The sequence below is a fragment of the Sinocyclocheilus anshuiensis genome, unplaced genomic scaffold (assembly GCF_001515605.1).
Source record: "Sinocyclocheilus anshuiensis isolate Anshui unplaced genomic scaffold, SAMN03320099.WGS_v1.1 scaffold6, whole genome shotgun sequence".
Taxonomy (NCBI): domain Eukaryota; kingdom Metazoa; phylum Chordata; class Actinopteri; order Cypriniformes; family Cyprinidae; genus Sinocyclocheilus; species Sinocyclocheilus anshuiensis.
This window is the reverse complement of record NW_015547668.1, coordinates 574,971-596,231: the sequence shown is the minus strand read 5'-3', so window position 1 is coordinate 596,231 and position 21,261 is coordinate 574,971. Positions and strand designations below refer to the sequence as shown.

General features: G+C 40.2%; 1 protein-coding gene across 1 annotated transcript in view; it reads right to left on the bottom strand.

The window, feature by feature from the left end:
* Nucleotides 1–21,261, bottom strand: part of rps6ka2 (ribosomal protein S6 kinase, polypeptide 2) — a 57,506-nt gene that overhangs the window by 24,279 nt on the left and 11,966 nt on the right. Inside the window, exons 3-10 of the mRNA XM_016505060.1 lie at nt 19,855–19,936; nt 11,867–11,947; nt 11,345–11,424; nt 5,948–6,054; nt 2,755–2,792; nt 2,500–2,642; nt 467–537; nt 180–268 (exon numbers count right to left, since the gene is read on the bottom strand). Coding sequence (XP_016360546.1) covers nt 180–268; nt 467–537; nt 2,500–2,642; nt 2,755–2,792; nt 5,948–6,054; nt 11,345–11,424; nt 11,867–11,947; nt 19,855–19,936 — 691 coding nt within the window. The remainder of the gene's footprint in view (nt 1–179; nt 269–466; nt 538–2,499; nt 2,643–2,754; nt 2,793–5,947; nt 6,055–11,344; nt 11,425–11,866; nt 11,948–19,854; nt 19,937–21,261) is intronic.

Sequence of the window (21,261 nt, the reverse complement as noted above, 5' to 3'; positions counted from 1 at the left end):
AGCATGTCAACATATTCTGTTACACCAAATACACAAAATAATGATCTTTAAAATAGCATCATATGACCCCTTTAAGATCTTGGCTGGATTAGGATGGTCTTATGGAGGAGAGACTGAAGCCAGGTGAATTGAATTTTTGTTGGTTTAAGGCAGTGTTTGGTGCATGTACGGTAGCCTACCTAATCTATTGGAAGGGTTTCTTTTGAAAAGAGCCCGCAGTAAACTCTGGACTTCTGGGCTGAGGAACTGCGGCATGCCGAGTTTTGCCCTGAGGAAAAAAAAGAAACCATTAAATCTGTTATTTATTTCTGAAAATAAATGAGACTGTGATAAATAGCCACAAACATCACAAATCATCCTGACAGATCCATTTGTGAGGACAACTTTAGAATTACAAATCTTTAAACCAAGAAAAAAAAAAACACTAGGCTGTCAGAAAATGCACAAATACAACAATAATTCTTACTTGAGAATAAGTGCCATTGTCTCTTTGCGGTCTTTGCCTTGAAATGGCAGGGATCCAGTCAGCATTTCAAACTGGGGACAGTAATAGAAGCATCAGGCTTTGCTCTAGCAAGTTTATTTACGGATGATACAATAAGAGAAGTGTGTATTCAGCACTGCTACACAGTAACAGCGCATACTGTGAAACCAAATCTGTCTCAGCGTGCTCACTCTTATGTAACACTTTTCCCTGTGAGTGAATTCATTTTAAGGCTGGGTTATGCTGTGGATATTCAGAAGTGAACCAGTTAAATGGGCTGTAGTTTTAAAGAGAGAGTCCACAACAATTCCACCAAACAACAACTCAGGTCAAATTTATTTACACTGAGAGCTGGGTGACTAAAAATGTAGAGTTTAGAGAACTTTGAATGCAATACTGATCAATCAATTTAATCCTAAAAATAGTCTGTATGTCCTGCATTCACTGTCAAACTTTTAAAGGTTATTTGGTAAATTTCTGTACCACAAAAGGTCATGTTGCTGAGCCAGTTGTGTTTTGTCTGCCCAATGGGTCAAGGTTTGGTTGCGTATTATGGTCCAGTAAGCCCCCATTGGTAGATTTGGTGGGTGCAGCTAGTCCAGCATAAATTATACTTCACCTTAAACATTTTTAATTAGAAGTCTCATCTCAACTTTAATTACAAGCTTTTAAAATTAGGTGTCGTATCCATCTGAGCTCTTGATACCTATAAGTGTGCACCTCTTCAAAAATGATTTGCTCCAACGATGGCCGTGAGTCAGTTGCTTCTGAGGAAATGGAAATTCTCAGAGGACATACCCTCATCTAGAAGCAATTACCAGCAACAGCTTAGGGCAATAATAAAAGGTGTTTTTGCCTAAGCAGATCTTTTTTGAATTAATAGAAGAATCTATGGCCCAGTGCAGCAGCAAGAAGAGATCCACTGATGTATATCTTGTGAGGAAGTGTCCGATAAATATAATTTTCAAAGTGTTTTGTTTGTTTAGTTAAAGGTTAGCAACTCTTGCTGATGCTGTGTTTCACTCAAAGTCAGATATATTGGGTGAGGAAGGGAGGATAGGTGGGGATGTTGAATTGATATGTGTTGTCATGTTCTCATTCCTGTTTGTATATTGTTAACAAAAAATAAATAAAAATTAAGATATGGAAACTGGGGACATTTCCCAGTTTAGTGTTCAAAATCTCACTTAAATCTCACTTATTATCTGAATTAAAAATGGGGACAAAAACATTGTTGTGTGTTTGTTTTTTCTTCTTCTTTTTCTTCTAACTAGCTACACATTGCAGAGTTTCTGGATTGACAAGAGTATTCAAATGTGGAATTGAATCTGAAAATGTAATGTTTGACAGTGAAAAAATCTGATACTGTATGACAAAATAGTTAAGTGCATTAAGTTTTGCTAAATAATACACCTGCCACTTGTTCTATGAAATGTGTATTGTTTCTTTGCTCTTCGTGTATTTCTGTGTTCTTCAAATAACCACAACTTTTTATAAGGAGGACTGCATTTTTTGTATCATTTTCATATTTATATATTTAAAGGGGTCATGAACTGAGAAATCAAAATTCCCTTTATCTTTTGACATAAAAGAGGACATTGTACTATAAAAAAATCTATCTATCTATCTATCTATCTATCTATCTGTCTATCTGTCTGTCTGTCTGTCTGTCTGTCTGTCTGTCCAGATCAAGTCTTTTTCATGGGGGCAAAAATCACCCTTTTTGTATAAAAGGGCTATATCACCCAAAAAATGCAGTTCACCATGTAAACTTCTGAGTTGAGTTGAATGGAATGCAGCATAGTAAGGCTAGTTAATGCATTAAAATAACATTAAAACATAGTCAAACTAATGTAATGTGTAATTTTGCACCAAAATGGGCTGTGGGAACCCCACAGAGCTGCGGCCACTTTATCCTTCAGCCCCAGGCTAATGCTACACATGCTCATAACACTAAAACACTGCAGCGCTCACACAGCCCACTATGATCCTTCACAATCTGCAAGGACACTTACCATTAAGACGCCAAAGGACCACCAGTCAGCACTTTGAGTGTGACCTCGTCTATTGACCACCTCTGGGGCCATGTACTCGATGGTCCCACAGAACGAGTACGCTCGTTTGTCATGGTCGATTGCCTCTTTGCTCAGGCCAAAATCTGAGAGCGCAGAGAAGATATTAAACCATCAACACGCGGTGCCTTCGATCGATGACAAACATAAAGAGTTGGGTCATGTGGTGAGAGCAAATGAAACAAAAATCCTGCTTACCTGTGATCTTTATGTGGCCTTCTTCATCAAGGAGAATGCTGGGAAAGTGAAACAACAGTGGATTACATTTCATTTCTATATTACGGTATAGAGAGCAGCTACAGAATTAAAATGAGATAGAGAGGGCATTTATTAATTTGCTGCAATAGTATGAAACAATTTTTTAATAACATCTTAAAAAGTAGAGTTTAGTTGTTTTGTATGCAGAGCAACATCACAACTTGTCATGTTAACACAGTAATAAAGATTTAGAATGAATATGAATAATGTTATCTTGCATGCATTCATTTAGTTACATTTTTATTTTTAATTAAATATTCAATTCAGAGGATCATGCATGAAAAGACATTAAAACTGATTATAAAAATATAATAATATAACTTTACTGTTACTCTGAAATAGGATTCATAATGTTACACTTTCTTTTTTTGATAATTATTTTTATTTTCATGAATGAATATATTTATTTTTACAATGTGTTTTTGAAATTTCAATCTCTCTCCAACCAACCTAGAACAGACCAGTTTAGAAGAAAACTTACAATCACCTAAAATAAAAAGAACAGTAGTAATAAATACAGTGGTGGAAAATGAATTTTTGGAAATGTAAACTGATATTTTCGACTGACACACTACAGCAAAAGATAGAAATAACTGACTTAAACCATTTTTTTAGCTGGTGAAAATACTAGTGTTCTAATAATTTTGGCCACCACTGTATGTGTAAATAAAATAATAATAACATTGAATGAAATAAAAATATACATAAATATACATCAATAAATATAGTTAAATACCACAATCAAGGATATCATAGTTCAACAAGGTAAACGCTACACTTCCTTTGAAGCTCTTGTAAGCGTGTAGGGGTGAAAAGATTGAGGATATATTTTCTTAATGAGTGTACTGGTGCAGTGTCCTTTGGATTGCCTCTGCCTATATGGCATTAATCACCTATGACAGGTCTCAGAACAGCGTGCCCTTAAGAGAAATCGAGTGCTCCAGCGAGACCTGCTCTCAAGCCACCTCCATTTTCACCTTCTCAGACGAGAGCCAGAAGGAATAGCTCTTCTAGCGTATGGAGTGTCCCTTTCATTATTTCCAGCAATGAATCTCCCACATGAGCCAATTCAGAGTGCAGGTAAGCTTGGTTTTGGCCCATTGTTTGAGTAGATATGAGAGAGACAAGCCATGAAAGAGCATTACTGTAAGTGGGAGCACAGGAAGGATTATATTAAGGGGCTAGTAGTCATTCATCACGGCTCAACAATAGGGATATTTTTCTGCTGGTCTAGGTCAGGAATGGTTCTTAAGAATGACACTGATTGTGCTCAACCGAGCCTACTCACGTGGTTGCCTTGTTTACTACAATGAATTCAACAATGGAAAAGCTTACTGATAAGTTTATCCTTTTCTCTATAAGAGGTCTCTTAAGAACTCTCTGTCTGTTGATAACCCATAGGTTTTTTTGGTTACACATTATTTGGATAGTCCACTTTAGACATTCTACTATCTATAAGTAACTTTGCAACTACATGTCAACTAATTCTCATTAATTTGCAACTACATGTCTACTAACTCTCAGAGTAGACTGTTAGGTTAGGTTTAGGGTTAGTAGAATAAGTTGACATATTCTTGCAAAGTTTCTTATAGTCAGTATAATGTGGACCCATCAAAATAAAGTGTTAGAAGATATTTAGCAGACAGTCTACTAATACTCTAATGACTGCTAGTTGACATGTAGTTGCTAAGTTACTTACTATTAGTAGAATGTCTAAAGTGGACTATCACAATAAAGTGTTAGTTTTTTTTCTTTTTTTGGAACAAAACATCTCACTGGTGTGCTAGATGTAGTAGTAATATACACTAGCATTCAGTAGTTTTGGGTTTGCGGTATTAAAAGAAGTCAATTCTGCTCACCATGGCTGCATTTATTTGATCAGAAGTACAGTGAAATATTACAATTCAATGCATTTTAAAATGTTATTTATTCCTGTGATGGCAAAGCTGAATTTTCAGCATCATTACTCCAGTCTTCAGTGTCACATGATCCTTTAGAAATTACACTAATATTCTGATTTGCTGCTCATGAAACATTTCTTGTTATTATCAATGTTGAAAACAGTTGTGCTGCTTAACATTTTAGTCTAAACTGTTTCACGATGTTTTTTCTTTTTTCTGATCAATAGAAAGAACAGCATTTATTTGAAACAGAATCTTTTGTAACATTACAAATGTCACTTTTGATCAATTTAGCCTGTCCTTGCTAAATAAAAGTTTCTTTCTTGTAAATAACTAACTAACTAAATAAATATATGCATTATTTTTTATTTTATTTTTATTTTATCTTTTGGGATGTAAGACAAGTATGAGGCTATCCTAACTTTAAGAGTTTCTTATGGGGATTTTTAGAAAAATGTACTTTCATGTACAAAAACAATCAAACAAACAAAGAATTTGCTACATATAATTTGCAATAATAGCTGTAAACAGCCCATCAAGTTACTCCAAGAAGAAAAACATTGGCATAATCATTACTGATTACAAATATTTTCACTAGTCATTCTCGCAATTACATAAAATGCATCTAGATTAGCCAGCTACATAATGTTAAATATGTGAAATGCGTAAATCAGCAGAAGTTAGAAAAATATTCTGTACATACGACAATATAAAATGTTTGAAGAATAAACACTTGTACTTAATAAGCCTCAACATGGATGAAAGTCTCACACACTGATCCCGGACCATCAGGTCATCTCTACTGTTGAGCCCTGCACACATTTCAGTGTAATGTTAGGGAATAAGCTTTGACAAGCACTCTGAATCCAGCAGAAGGACACAAAACAGATGCTGCTGTAACTGCCCCAAAGAAACAGGAGCAGCACAGGAAGCTCTCTGGGCGCTTGCATCACCCAGTTTGAACCTCTGAATTATGACTTTAATTACATGAGAGTTTCACAGAGTTCTTTTGACTCTAATCCAGATGTGGATTATACTGCTGCTTGAAAATGCAGGATTTAAGCCCTCCTGAACATTACGTCCAATCGAGGTCGTGCTGAGGTTATCAACAACAAGGTCACTCTTGTGGCCTTACAGGCATAAGGTCACTATCTAGGGCACTTAAGTAGGCTGCAGTGTAAATTAGAACACATGATTGCTATTTACTGGTAATACATGGGGTTTGGTCTTACTTCTCTGGTTTAAGATCACGGTAGATGATGCCCAGACTATGAAGATGATCCAAAGCCAAGGCCAACTCAGCCAAATAGAACTTCACATCTTCCTCAGTAAACATTACCTAGAAAGAAAAAAAGTACATATCATAAATAACTAATTTTTTATTTAGCCAATGCTTTTACAGAAATCCAAATCCCTTTAGGATTAGGGATTTGAACAAGGCCCTAACCAGAACATTTTGTCATGTAACTCATCCCACACAGTTTGTGCTATGGACATAAATCATACCTCAAATCATGCGGCTTATTTGAAAGGAGATGTATTATTACTTTTCTTAGAAATTAGGCTTATGATTTTCACCTGGAGAAAAATAATTTGCATTGCATCCACAACACCAAAATCTAGATTTTTATTTAGCTAATGCTTTTACCTAAAACGTACAGTATAAGTTAATAGGAAACCAGCTCTCTTGGGCTTTACCTGTGGATAAATATGTCAACCTCGACGTGAAATCATGTCATACCATATTGCATGTCATTTCTTAAAATCGCATTTTCAATTGGCTAAGTTCTGAGTTATAAATGAATGTCTATGCAGCAAGACTCTGTACCTGCAGTTCATAAAATCAAATGGGAATCATATTTACGCTAATGCACTTAAAATAACAAGCAGTTGTAAATAACTCAGCATATTCCTTTAAAGCAGAACCTGGCCAGTGACAGATCTTTAATAAAACTGCAATAACACAGTGTGTTCTTATATTTGGAAGTCCAAAAACTGCTCTTTTCCAAGCTAATTTTAATCACCGGGAGATTTATTTAGACTGTGTGGAGAGCATCAGGGGACAGACAGTGCCATATTGAGGAGAGTAGATTGGCGTAACAAGTTCCAGCCAAGAGAGCAGCAGCTGTTGCAGTCAGATGAGAGATCTGAGCACCAGAGGTAATTAATTTACGTCTCACATCCCAGGCATGGTTCTGTGCGGAGAATCCCGATTAAATCAAGTGCACGAATATCTCAGTAAAAGTGCTCCAGCTTCTTTTTTAATTCACACTAACAGAGAGACTGATTAGTCAGAGGAAGAAAATGTGCAGGAGTTGCTCTTTATGTAAAGTGTAGCTGTAGTTACACATTTTTGTCCAACAAAATGATCTATAGAGTGAGATGAGAATGCCACTCACCCCAAAAACACTTAGAACTAGCAAACTAGCAAACTAGCAAAACACAGTTTATGGCTGTAAGGTAAACTATTCACTGTTTATAATAATAATACACCAGCGCCCACCAATCAGCGGCCTTGGTTTCTGAAGTATCTTCCCCATTCATTTTCCCATATGGATTAAAAAAATACAAAAATCTTATTATAAGCCAGGATCCAAACCAGCCAGCTACAAGGTGAATCATAATATACAAACTTTGATCTGAACCAAAAGGTACAAGACTGCACATCAGAAGAGGTTAATTGAGAGGCAACATAGTCAACATTAATTTTACACACTAAAACTTCTGCTCTACCAGTTTGAGATTTTCATGCTATATATATATATATGAGGTTGTTTGGTTTAGTACTGATTGAATGATTAAGGTTTGTCTGTATGCTTATATTATCCTTGCCTGTATATCAATGTTATTGGTTTATTGCTTGTCATATTTTCTAACAGTTGGATTGTATGTGTATGAGTGAGCTGGTGTTGATTTATTGGTACTATGTATAACGTAATTTTTAAGCGGATGTTGATTTTTATTGTATTGGGATAGAATTACACAGTATGTATTATGTATAACTTTATATGTATTTTCGAGTATGTATGTACTGTATGTATGTATTATGTATAGATTTTTAGGGTGACAATTTTACCATCAGTCCAGGGACTGCACATGCAAAATAGCCTTCTGGAACATTGTACATCTATGTATTATTGATGTGCATTGTCCCAGTCAAATAAACCTGAAATAAAATAAACAACTTTAATGAAGATAATAACTCTCTTCTGCTCATCAAGGCTGCATTTATTTGATTACAAATACAGAAAAAAAACTGTAATATTGTGAAATATAATTGCGATTTAAAGTAGTGCTTTCTACTTTAATATACTTTAAAATGTAATTTATTTCTGTGATGCAAAGCTGAATTTTCATCAGTCATTACTACAGTCTTCAGTGTTACATAATCATTCAGAAATCATTCTATTATACTGATTTGTTATCAACGTTGGAAACTGTTGTGCTGCTTAATATTTTTGGAACCTGTGATACTTTTTTCAGGATTCTTTTATGAATAAAAAGTTAAAAAGAACAGCATTTATTCAAATTATAATTTTTTTGTAACAATATAAGTCGTTAATATCCCTTTTTAAAATCAATTTAACACATTCTTGCTAAATAAAATATTAATTTCGTTCTGACAAAGAAAGAAAAAACAACCTTTTGAACAGTAATGTATATTGTTTCTATTTTAAATAAATTAAATAAAATAAAAAAATAAATAAAAAAGGTTCTCGATTTCCTGAGAGTGATTGATTGTAGATGTGATTTAAGCACCTTTTGCTGATTGAAAACTTGGCAAATCATTTTCACTTTCTAAAATTACAGCAGTTAATTAATAATTGAAAAAGGCCTGGGGGAGAGAAGTGATTTCAACAATTCATCCCTGATTGCATATAATCTTGTTATCCTAAAGCAAAGTGGCCTATATGATGTACAATGACACAAAGACCTCCACAGGCAATTAATAAAGACAACTATCTCTACGCAACCAGAATAAAGACAGAAAGATGTGACTGATGAATAAGTGACGTGCACAATAAAGCCCACGGGTTGTTTAAGCTGAGCGAATGAGCATGGCCAGTGAGTCACATTAATCAATGTCTGAAGGAAACGTCTGCTCCAGATAAGTGTGGGGCTGTTTTCAACAGAGAGGCCAGATACTGGGGTGAAGTCATTCTACGTGCTGGAGCTTAGCTGGAGATTTTCAAACACAGAACAACCAAATGCATCCCAACCTGAGTGGGGGAGTCCCACAGGAATAATCTAAACTGAATCTATAATGGTACATAACACAATTTACATGTTCTGAAGAAAATGTGAGCTTGTGTCATGTTGCTAGGGCATTCTGGGTAGCTATCAAGAAGTTCTGAGTGGTTTCTACAGCACTGACGGGCTGTTCTGAGAGGTTGCCTACTCACCCAAGTCAAAAGAGCCCAGCCATAAGTCCCTATGATATTCTGAGGACTTTATAAACTCTGATATTATCCATTTTATCATCCATCACGTGAAAATCACAAGTCTGGGCAGTAGCAATAGCACACATATCCTCAATAAGCTGCATGATTTGAGGTATCATTCATGTACACACACCCAAGCTTAATACTTAGGCTTACGGGTTTGTTTAAACTATAAATATGAGCAGTAGTAATAATGCTTGATTTAGCAACAACTGATTTCCATAAATGAAAATAAAATAAAGAACATGCACTCAGTATGAGGCATCTGTTGAGCTTTTATATATATATATATATATATATATATATATATAAAATACTGGCCTTGTCATAGATAATGCAAATAATTCTTTCTTGCTTTCAGCCATAAATGCTTCTGTGCTTTGAACCTTCAGTGTACATGTCTGTAGCACAGGAATAGATGTCATCATTTCATAAGGAGTGGGGAAAACAGTACATTGCCTATCAGTATAGCAACACGAGATGATGTCACATCTTAAAAGCCCAATATTATGCTTTTAAATGAACCTTGCCATCTCTCATCCGATTGCCACGGCAACAAAGTTATTCTAGGTGGTTTGCTGCTTGTACTTTTTATAGCTTTAAATCACTCACTTATCGGTTAAAGAACTCTTGAACATCAGAGGCTGTAATTATGTTAAGTGTGAAACTTAAGAAGGACTATCTCATTTTATTTTCAAAATAATGCCAGAAAGGTTATTCTTACCATGGTGTATCATGTCCCCATCATAAATGTCCGAATATATTAGATAAAATATAAACCCACAATTTTTAAGCATGAAAATCATACGTTATCATATATATATATATATATAACACAAACATACACACACACACACACACACACACACACACACACACACACATACGACCTTGGTCTCAGTGGCTGAGAATATCTTCAGCATACAGGGGATATATTACAAACTTTATACAACCGCCAGACACAAACTATGCTAATCAATGTAAAACAAATGATTTCCCCTTAATCCTTGCCAGCATTGATAATTTTCCACTGATGGCCTCTGCTGCTATAACGTGTGATTCACAGCTCAGAAAGTACAGGCTTTGCTGTCAATAGATCAATAATCAGGTTTGTTCCCATGCGTGAAGGGAGCAGATCCTTGAGGGAAGTTTGGGAGATAAGAAAGTGATGTGATCAAGAAAATCAAACACTCCATTAAGGAGAATTACAGTATAGTTAATGTTAAGAGGGAACAATTACACCATCCATCAGAGAATAGATGCCAGACATGCCTTTAATTACCAAGGCATTCGGACCAAATGACATCTCCATTACAGTTCAGAATGCACATGTGGATGTACCTCTGCTGCAGGTGGATGTTTTGGTCATTACTAAACGACCAAATGCTTACAGCCTATCACTGAGCAACAGCAAATCAGCTCAGTTGTATAATGAGTGGACACAAATTGGTATTATAACTGTCTACTCATTTACTCACTGTCATGTTATCCCGAACCTATATGACTTTCTCCCCTGGAGCACAAAACATAAAAACATCTCTTCCCGTTCACTTTCACTCGAAAAGTGCAGCAACAGCATTCTTAAAAACATCTCCTTTTGTGTGCCATGGAGAAAATAAAGGTGGAGATTTGGTTTGTTGCTCACACTGCACACAGTGTGACTCATTAAATATAACTGTGTAATTAAAATAAAGTAATTAATAATAGTGATAAAAGTATTGCATTAATTGATTTTGTATTTTAATAAAATAATAAACAAAATAATCAGTGTGATAACTATTATATTTCAAAATAAATTGAGTATTAAGTAAAAATACAATTATTTTATAGTACTTAAAAATACAATGCTAGTATACACTTTTTTAATGAATTTTCATAATTTTCAAACATAAAATCAGCAAGCTTTTATTTTGGCGGGTTGCTGGCAAGTAAGTATATGCCATGTCGGTATGCAAATGAGCACTCTGAACTTGTTTACTTATTTTTTATTTTGGTCGCGCATGTGCACCACGTATACGCACCCCTGAGTATTTGGGAATTACAACAACACAAATTATGATATAAAGATGATTTTTAAATTAATTATTCCTTTTAGAAGCATTTAGAACCAAACAAGCATGCCATGTTTGCCTGTTTAGTGAACAGCAGAAATATTTAGTTGACTCGAGCAGTTTCATAAAAACTGACCTCTTTTGAGAGGCGTGTGAAAAGATCTCCCCCTCTGAGAAAGTCCAATATAAGGTACAGCTTTCCTTCTGTCTGAAAGGCTGAGTGGAAAAGCAACAAAGGTGACATTTAAGCAGTAATTTTCAGAAGCACAAGGGAAAAAAACCTGTAAAAACCTGAAAAGTTACATGCAACTCAGTTTAAATGCTACAGTCAAGCTACTGGAAATCTCTTTTTAAATAAATAATTATTAGATAATATAATCGATTTTTACAATCAGATGAGACATAATCTTTAACAGAAAATATTACCTGATAGCTCATTACTGTAAAAGGCTATAGTGCTATAAAAACATCTGAGCTACTGTCATACAACTGTAGAATGTACAGTAGTTTAGTTAGAAGCATTGCTACATGTAGCTCGTCACTCCACAACATTGTCTGTTTGTCATTTCAGCAGTGCACAGGGGGTTCAGAAACTGATTTTCCTGTGTAAATGCTCTTGTTCTGTTGCTTACCGTCTCCTCTTGAGAAAAATACTCACCGTAGTGGAGTTTGACAATGAAGGGATGATTCACTTCTGCAAGAATGTCTCGCTCCATTTTCGATCTCACTCTGTCCCGCACTTAAAATACATAGAGACAAAATGTAGAGGCTCATTAGTTATGGTTACAAATAAAATTATGATTAAATACTTACAAATAATTGATTCACTCTTATTCATTCCCTTGACAAAAACACAATAAATTGCAAAGCACAGATCATCTGAACGTGCTTCTTTGATAGCTTAAAGTTCAGTGTTCAGTCAAGATATTTTATATACATACTGGACAATGATGTGCTAAAAATTGAAAAGTTTTTCCTTTGCGTTTTTTGCGCAAAGGTGACATAGTTGTAAAAATGATCCTCATTCACACGGATCTGCAAAAACAAACTAAAATGCTGTATTATGCATGCCAGGCCAGTAGTTGGCGATATCACTATGTAAAGAAACACTACACAAACACGTAATACACAACGGCATGACATTGCATGACAGTTTTCACAAATTTGTGTTTTTTGTAGCTTACATGAGCTGAATGGTGTGTTCAAGTCATGTTGGATAGATCGTATTTACGAGTTGAACGCACATGAATGCCACAACAATGTAATTTTTATGAGTGAGAAACTCGAAATGTTCTTTAAGCCCAGAGTTTCCGAGTTGGGGGTGTGTGAGTGAGAAAACTTGCCGGATCCACTGGACTATAGATATGCAGTGTCTGTATTGATGGTAAATTTGTTGAAATTAATAAAATTATTTTTGTTGTCATCTACAATAAAACTGTATAAGTTACATATACAAAATATTATATTATTACATAATTACCATAGAATATATAATGATTCCGTTTACATCACCTAATAAAAAAAAATTAAAAAAACATGATGAAGATGCACATTCTTTATATATCATTTTGTAGATGTAGAGTTAAAAAATCTGGAATTTTATGTAGAAAAGTTAAATTGCCATCTTCTTCTGACCAAAGTGACTCAAACGCACTGACATATAATTACGACTTGTCAACTCGTAAATACGAACTTCCCAGGAGGACTTGAATGCACAAGAAGTTCTAAACATAGGTTCGGGAGGAGCCTAATCATTTAGTCCTGTCAATCATCATTACAAGACTATATAAGCAGCAGTCATTGTGCCTTTCCAGTGACAATTCTTCCAGCATACCTCCACCTCCCCATCTCCTCCTTCATGTAGTACCTCAATGTGGGAGGTTGAACTCTGAGCTCAAGCCGAGCCTCGGATTCGAGCCTCCGTTGAGGACAGGAAGCCAAGTTCGTTTACCATTAACCACCAGGACTGGATGGGCAGGTGAACTCGTGAAATGATAATGGCATCATTTTCAGAAACTAAAGGCCCCCAAAATGCTGCTTTCGTGTAAATTAACAGCCAAAACACATAAAAAGTTGTCTGTTTTTAGTTGACAACTCCCCGTAAATGAACAGCTGAAATTCCAATTAAGATGCTTGACACACAATTTCTATTAATAATGGCATACTCCGTCAGTCTTATTGTCATGGTTAGGGTGTAGTAAAATCCCAAAAGGAGATGCGTGACGCATAATGAATATGAAACAAGACGACTTTAATAAACAGAGCAAAAGCCCAGTGCACATCTAACATAACGTCAACAACGTACACAGAACTGAGGCTTAAATACACAAGGATGATAATCAACAGAACAGGGAACAGGTGTGAAACTAATTAGAAACTATGGCAACAAACTACCAACTCAGGAAAAGTCTGTGACGTAGAAAACCATGACTAGAAGCTAAACTGGGGTGTGTTTTCCAAAAGCATTCCCTTTCAGTCGGTCACTGCGAGTCACGTCGTGACCAACGAATTGGGATCTCGCTTCAAGAGACCAATCTATTTTGAGTGTAAACTAAACGAGCCAATAGACATTGGCATGCGATGATTGCATCCAGCTGCCGCTGATCACAGCATGAGCATAAAGGTAAAAGGTAGCAGGTAGCAGGTGCAACCAGCTTTTCGCTTTGGGGCCGAGTGATAACATCGTTCTGGTCCTGCCATATCTTCGTTGTGACGACGAGTTCAACGCGCTCTAGGGAGCTTTTTGTGTTGGCGGACGGTGCTTCAGCGGTGGCTGTTCCTGTGTCGAGTGGGTTGCGCACTTCAGGCTGCACTACCCCCTGTTGTGCTGCAAGCGGCCATCTCCCCTGTGCGTCTCAGCACATAAAAGAGCATTTCCCTGAAAGAGCTTGTTTCTCTAAAAGAGCTTACATGGGTGCGTCTTTGTAAAGACGACGTATCGTCTTTTTAAAGATGCCGTTTCACCCATGTGTTTTTGGATGCGATCGCTACCTGGCGCCGGGTGATGTTCACGATCGCTGCCTCACGTGTCTGGGCATTAAACACGCTGAGGTGGCGTTCGTGGATGAGTCATGTTCCCATTGCGGGAAGATGACATCTCGAAGTTGCGGGCCAGGCTCCATTTCCTCCAGGGGGCGCTCGGGCAGTAGCACGGGCGGTCTGAGGGTTACAGTGGTGGCAAACCCCTCAGGGAACCAACCCTCGGGGGACCATCACTCCTCTAGCGCTTCGCAACCAGTCGAGCTGCCAAAGGAACACGCTGGGCCCTCTTCGAAGAGCGTACCAGCCGGATCCTTCGGTGCTCCTTCCGATGACCGGATGTCGATCACTGCATCGGAGGGAGAGCTCTCTGGAGAGGAAGATTCGACTGCGCTGCCGCCCTCCGGGATGGTGGCAAGGCCTGAATTGGATCCAGAGATTCCGGCTATGCTTTCCCGGGCCGCCGAGAGAGTAGGGCTCGAGTGGAAATCTCCACCGCATCCCGAGCCCTCGAGGTTGGACGATTGGTTTCTCGGGGTGGCTCGCGCTGATTCTCAGCGCCCCGCCCCGGTGCCTCTCTTCCCGGAGGTGCATGAGGAGCTCACCAGGTCATGGACGGCACCTTTTGCTGTCAGAAACCGACCTGCTGGTTCCTCCTCCCTCACCACCCTCGACGGGGGTGCAGATAAGGGGTATACGGCGATCCCCCCGGTGGAGCGGTTGGTAGCGATGCAGTTGTGTTCTAATACTACCTCCTCCTGGTGGGGAAACTCATCGCTCCCCTCCTGGGCCTGTAGGCATTCGTCTGGTCTGACTGGCGGTGCTTATGCGGCTTGTGGAGAAGCTGCCTCCGCCTTACACGCTATGGCGTTACTGCAGGTTCATCAGGCCAAGGCACTGAAGCACCTGCACGAGGGTGGTCACGATTCGGAAGTTCTGAAAGAGCACCGAACCGCTACTGACCTCGCGCTCCGAGCGACAAAGGTCATCGCGAGTTCTCTGGGTCGTGCGATGTCCACACTTGTGGTCCAGGAACGCCATCTCTGGCTGTGTCTGGCCGACATGAGGGACGCCGACAAAGTTCGGTTCCTCAATGCCCCTGTGTCCCAGACCGGCCTCTTCGGCAACACGGTCGAGAGCTTTGCACAGCAGTTCTCGGCTGCACAGAAGCAGACTGAGGCGATTCATCACATCCTGCAGCTGCTGCCTTCACCCGTCCGCAGCGCCCCAGCCTGCTCGTCGCCGAGGGCGGTCCCCTGCGTCCGCCCCCGCTCCCGCGCCGCATCCGCAGCAGTCTCCAGCCAAGCAGCACCGTGGAGCCGGGTGTAGGCAGGCCACCCCGCCCGTCCAGGCCCCCGTCAAACCTGGCGGTAAGTGGAAGAGCAAGCGGCCCTGAGACGGGCGACCCAGAGATGGAGGGAACTGCTCTTTGGGAGATGGTGAATGCACCTCTCCCTCCCACGGAGGAAGACCGGGTGGAGAATCTTTTGTTTCATTTTGCCCCGCCGTCTGCCTCACGGTCGATGGCACCCAAATTCTTGACAAAAGAGCAGTTTTCTCTATCTCTGGGTCCCAAGAGGGCACTGAGAGTCGCGGACAACACCGGACCACACTCATCCTCCTCTGTCGCCAGCAGGCAGCAGTGGGTGGTTTGAGAGTGTCAATAAAGGCCCTACTCACGCACCCTCTACCCAACTGTGGAAGCAGGTAAGTGTTGCACTGCACACTCAGACTTCTCTTCGGTCCGCCCACGAGCCGCCCGAGTTGGGTCCCTGCGTTCCACCTCGCTGCCCCACTGCGGGAATGGCGGTGGTTCCGCTGGTCCTGCTTGTACGGTATCTGGGTGCCTGGCTAGCGCTACCCAGCCCGTCTCGCTGGCTTCTGCGGACCATCAGCCTCGGCTAGGCGATTCAGTTCGCCCGGCGTCCCCCCAAGTTCAGTGGCATCTACTTTACGGCAGTGAAGGCGGCCGATGCTCCTGTCTTGCATGTGAAGTTCGCAGTCCTACTGGCGAAGGGTGCGATAGAGCCGGTCCCTCCAGCCGATATGAAGATGGGGTTTTACAGGCCCTACTTCATTGTACCCAAGAAAGGCGGTGGGTTACGACCAATCTTGGACCTGCGTGTCTTGAACCAGGCCCTTCACCGGTTACCGTTCAAGATGTTGACACAGAAACACATCTTCGGGTGCATCCGTCCCAGAAATTGGTTTGCAGCGATCAACCTGAAGGATGCTAACTTTCATGTGTCGATCCTTCCGTGTCACAGACCATTTCTGCGGTTCGCGTTCGAAGGATGTCCCTGTCTCAGCCCCTCCCTGGCAGATTCCTCTGAGGAAGGATCTACTGACTCAGAGACGGGGCACCCTGTGGCATCCGTGTCCAGACCTCTGGAAACTTCATTTCTGGTCCCTGGACAGGACGCGGAGGTTCTAGGTGTCCTAGCCCAGGAGGTAGTTGACACCATCACTTCGGCGAAAGCAATGTCTACGAGCCACGCTTACGCCTTGAAGTGGAACCCTTTTCGTCGAGTGGAGTTCTTCTCGCCGAGAAGACCCCCAGAGATGCCCGATCAGGGTCGTGCTTTCCTTTTTGCAGCAAGGGTTGGCAAGGGTTGGAGCGAAGGCTGTCTCCCTCCACCCTTAAAGTCTATGTCGCTGTGATTGCTGCTAACCATGACCCCGTGGAAGAGAAGTAGGTAGGGAAGCATGACCTGGTCATCAGGTTCCTTAGGGGGGCGAGAAGGTTAAATCCTCCCCAGCCCCCCTCTATACCCTCTTGAGACCTGACTCTAGTGCTCAAAGCACTACAGCAGGGTCCATTTGAGCCTTTGCAGTCAGTTGAGCTGAAGTTTCTATCAATGAAAACTCTGCTCCTGCTTGCACTGGTCTCCATCAAGAGGGTAGGGGACCTGCACACATTTTCGGTCGACGATTCGTGCCTAGATTTTGTGCCGGCTGACTCCCAGGTAATCCTGAGGCCCCGGCTATGTGCCCAAGGTTCCCACTACTCCCTTCAGGGCTCAGGTGATGAGCCTGCAAGCGCTGCCCCTGGAGGAGGCAGACCAAGCCCTAGCTTTGCTTTGTCCCGTCCGAGCCTTGAGATGGTACGTAGACCGGACACAAAGCTTTAGGACCTCAGACCAGCTCTTTGTCTGTTATAGAGGCCGGCAGAAGGGGAATTCCATCTCTAAGCAGAGGATGGCCCACTGGATAGTGGATGCCATCACCCTGGCTTACCAGGCACAGGGTGTGCCCTGCCCGCTCAGGTTGCGAGCTCACTCTACAAGAAGTGTTGCATCCTCCTGGGCGTTGGCTTGTGGCACCTCACTGACAGATATTTGTGGAGCTGCGGGCTGGGCGACCCCCAACACATTCGCTAGATTCTATAGCCTTCATGTGGAGCCGGTACTGTGATCCCTCCTGTGTTCTCACCTCAAACGGGTAGAAGCAATAAGAGGCCCCGGTTTAGTGTCGGCTTGCTAAAACCGCCCCAGAGAGTCTGTACTGTAGACCCTGTCGAGCTCCTCCATCCCCTCAGCAGCCAGACGTGGTGGAACATCTGGCGCCAGGCCCTCGCTCTATGAATCCATGAGAACCGGTAGAGGGCTGGGTTCCATATGTAGAGACCTAAGTGGATCCCATATGTGTAAAGTCCACGGTATAGCCTCAGAGCCCGTGGTTCCCCGGCAGTCTTCTGCCATTTCCAAGAGGGTTACAATCACCTCTAATATTCCATATGCACCTAAACGGTTGTTCATATGTGTAAGTGCTTCCGAAATCTCCTTCGGGAAGGATAGGGCTTCCACAACGTTCCTGTTCCAAGTGGAACAGGTATGTTTTCCCAGTGTTATCCAATCTCACTGAGTGGGTAGTGCTATGACAACGGTAACTGGTCTTCTTGTTGCGAGCCCCGGCCTACCCCAAAAAGGGGGCGCAGGAGGCTCGCACAGGACACTGGAAGGGGCAGGATCCATGGTGCTTTGGCCTCGTTTCCTGAAGGAGGGAACGGAGACGTCACGTCCCGTCACCACTGCTGCTGTATCACCGCTGAGCGGCTGGGTTACCGGCTATTGCATCCAGCTGCGTATGCATTGCACCGGCTACCTTTTTATGCTCACGCTGTGATCAGCGGCAGCTGGATGCAATCAATGTCCATTGGCTCGTTTAGTTTACACTCGAAGTAAATTGGTCTCTCGAAGCGAGATCCCAATTCGTCGGTCACGACGTGACGTCTCCGTTCCCTCCTTCAGGGAACGAGGGTTACATACGTAACCGAGACGTTAGCTAACTATGGTCGCAAGTTCCATTGAACTATATTGGTAATGATGGAACTTGCGACCATAGTTGCTTTTGTGAAACGCACTCCAGAACAAGAAAATGCCTGTGACATTTATATGGATTCCTACCAAATAATGGCAATTGGGTTAACAGGTTTATATGACCACAAATAACCTGATTGCATCTTCATATGCATGTCAAAGTGGTTACTACTCATTGCTTTAAATGTTTGCAGAAAAACTAATAATTTGTCACCCTATTAATAAGTTGTTTGCTTGACAAATTTTAAAGCTGCCTGCCATCTTGTAGCTCCCAAGATCCTAGTTTGGATATGAGGATGTCTAAATGAGTATTACATTACAGTGATTATTAAACATGGTTATTAAGAAAAGATCGGATATGGGCATTTAGACATAAGTACAGTAATTAGATATGCACCATATAAAACCACGTGAATGAAAAATATCAGATCTCATTCTTTTTGCTGTTTACATGCATGCAAGATGATCTGAACTGTGCCCGATATGATTTATATTATTTTTAAAAGTCAGTGTTTACATGAATGACCTGTTCTTAGTTGATTCTGTAAATATTAATATAAAAAAATGACAGACTTCACTTTAAACCTGCAGGACTTAACTACAAACCTTTGACAAGTCTGAAATCAAAAGCAGCATGTTGGATGCTTCATTCACACCGTGCTTTACATTGAATGGTCTGTCTTACGTAACAGCTGCAGCACTGCTGTGGTCTGACAGTGAGGTGCCACAGTTAACAATACTGTTATTTTCATTCACACGCACATGAAAAACTTGCACAACAAGAGCAAAGACTTTGGGATGTAACCATGGTTACATCGAGTGAATAGGTTATGTGGGTTGTGAACAGGTTGTGAAATAAACTACCACTCCAAACTGAGCATTATGAATCACTATGATAACTGCTGTTTTGTGTTTGTGTTTGTTGTGTAAAAACAAAGGCAAAAAAAAAATGTGATGAGGAAAGTCAAGTTTGCTGCTTAAGGCTTCAGGTTTATCTGCTTTGTTCATTGTTTGAGATTAATTCATTGTCTTTGTTCCAGGGAAGCTACGGATCTGAAGTGCGCAATACTGAAAAATTGTCACTCAGGAAAATTGCCTGGGTGTCTGAGGGGGACCTTTTCCCCATGTTAAACAATTTGATGATTCAGATACTCCTTAAAAATCAACTAGAGAGCACTTCAGATCTCCTAGCAGCTCAGTTATGACTCATAGGTTAGATGTCATGCTGCGGTGAAATAACTGCAGGTTTTACATCAGTGCATACTAGGCAAAGATTGACAAATGCAAAGCACACAAATTGTACAGAAGAAATCAAAATTCAGAGCTCATAATTAAGTGTCAGTTTTACCTTTTAGTGTTGCTTTTTTTAAGACCTTCATGGCATAGAGTTGTCCTGTATCTGAACCTTTGATTTTTCTAACCAAGAACACCTGTAAAATAAAACGTGAGGTCAAAAAACCACATAGGATGTTAAAACCACATATGTAAATTTTGCTCCTCCCAAAATGTTTAAAAAAATAAAAGTGTAAGAGCGTCTAATATAGGCTATATGACGTTATAGCCGGATATGACAGCAACATGCGTCACCGCAGATAAGTATCTCCTCAGCAAGCTGACGCACAAACTGACGCAAATGAAACTGAAAGCAAGTTGCAGATGCTAAACACACTCTCATCTTTGTAAAAAGTACTAAGACTAGATTATTTTACCAGTGTTCTCTCTTGTTGTGCTTTGATCTTGGGCTTAGCTGAAGATAAATCAAATGCAGCTCATATCTGTTGCTTTCATTAATGTTTTTGATCGACGTTTCATTGAATTAGCATATAGCATGGGAATTGAAGATCAGATTTATTTTCATTTTGTGAAAACACATTTATGTGGCCAAGTGTAAATGGAATCGTTTTAACAAATCAGATAGCTATCCGCTTACTAAAAACACACAAGTGACCAGGTGTAAACAAGTCCTTAGTCAGTGTCCAGGGTCTGTCAAGCTCCAAAAAAGGTGGAAAAACATCATAAAAGAGGACCACATATCCATATTACTGAAATAAATGAACTTTTCCACGACATTCTAATTTATTGAGATGCACCTGTATATGTGAAGTCGTTTTAGGACGTATGACAGCTTTGTGTAAAGATTGACAGACAGAATTTTCTTGAAAATTCTTTACATGCTCTAAAACTTGGTGAACTGCCTATGCAGCCAGCATTTAAAGGCATCAAGGCTAAAAATTCAACAGTCTTCTTCACACAAAGCTACAGTATCATATGACTTCTAAAGACACAACACAACCAGCTAAGGCAACATCCTAACTAACATGGAACATGAATGATTAATCTGAAATATTCTAAATAGGAAGGAACGCATATAAATAGCCCAGAAGAGTCAACACACAATTGATTTCAGTGGAATTTGGCATTAGCATGTTGCTAAGCTAACAATGCAGTACTCTATTAAACAAAATACACAGCACACATAATTTTTAGTAGTGAATGAATTTTAATTATAATTAATTATATTATACTGCCATCTTGGATTTTATTTTTTATTTTTTTCTAAATTAAGATCAATGCATTGCATTCTGGAATTGCCTCCTCTGCTAAAAAAAAATGTGATGCTACCTTAAAATTTCTCCAAACGTATCTCTGATAATGCAGCCTACCTTACTGAATGGCCTTTGTGCTGATCATGCAATTATAATGTGCTGCCTGCATACAGCTTACTATTTTTTTAGAACAGGCTGTTATTTTTTGT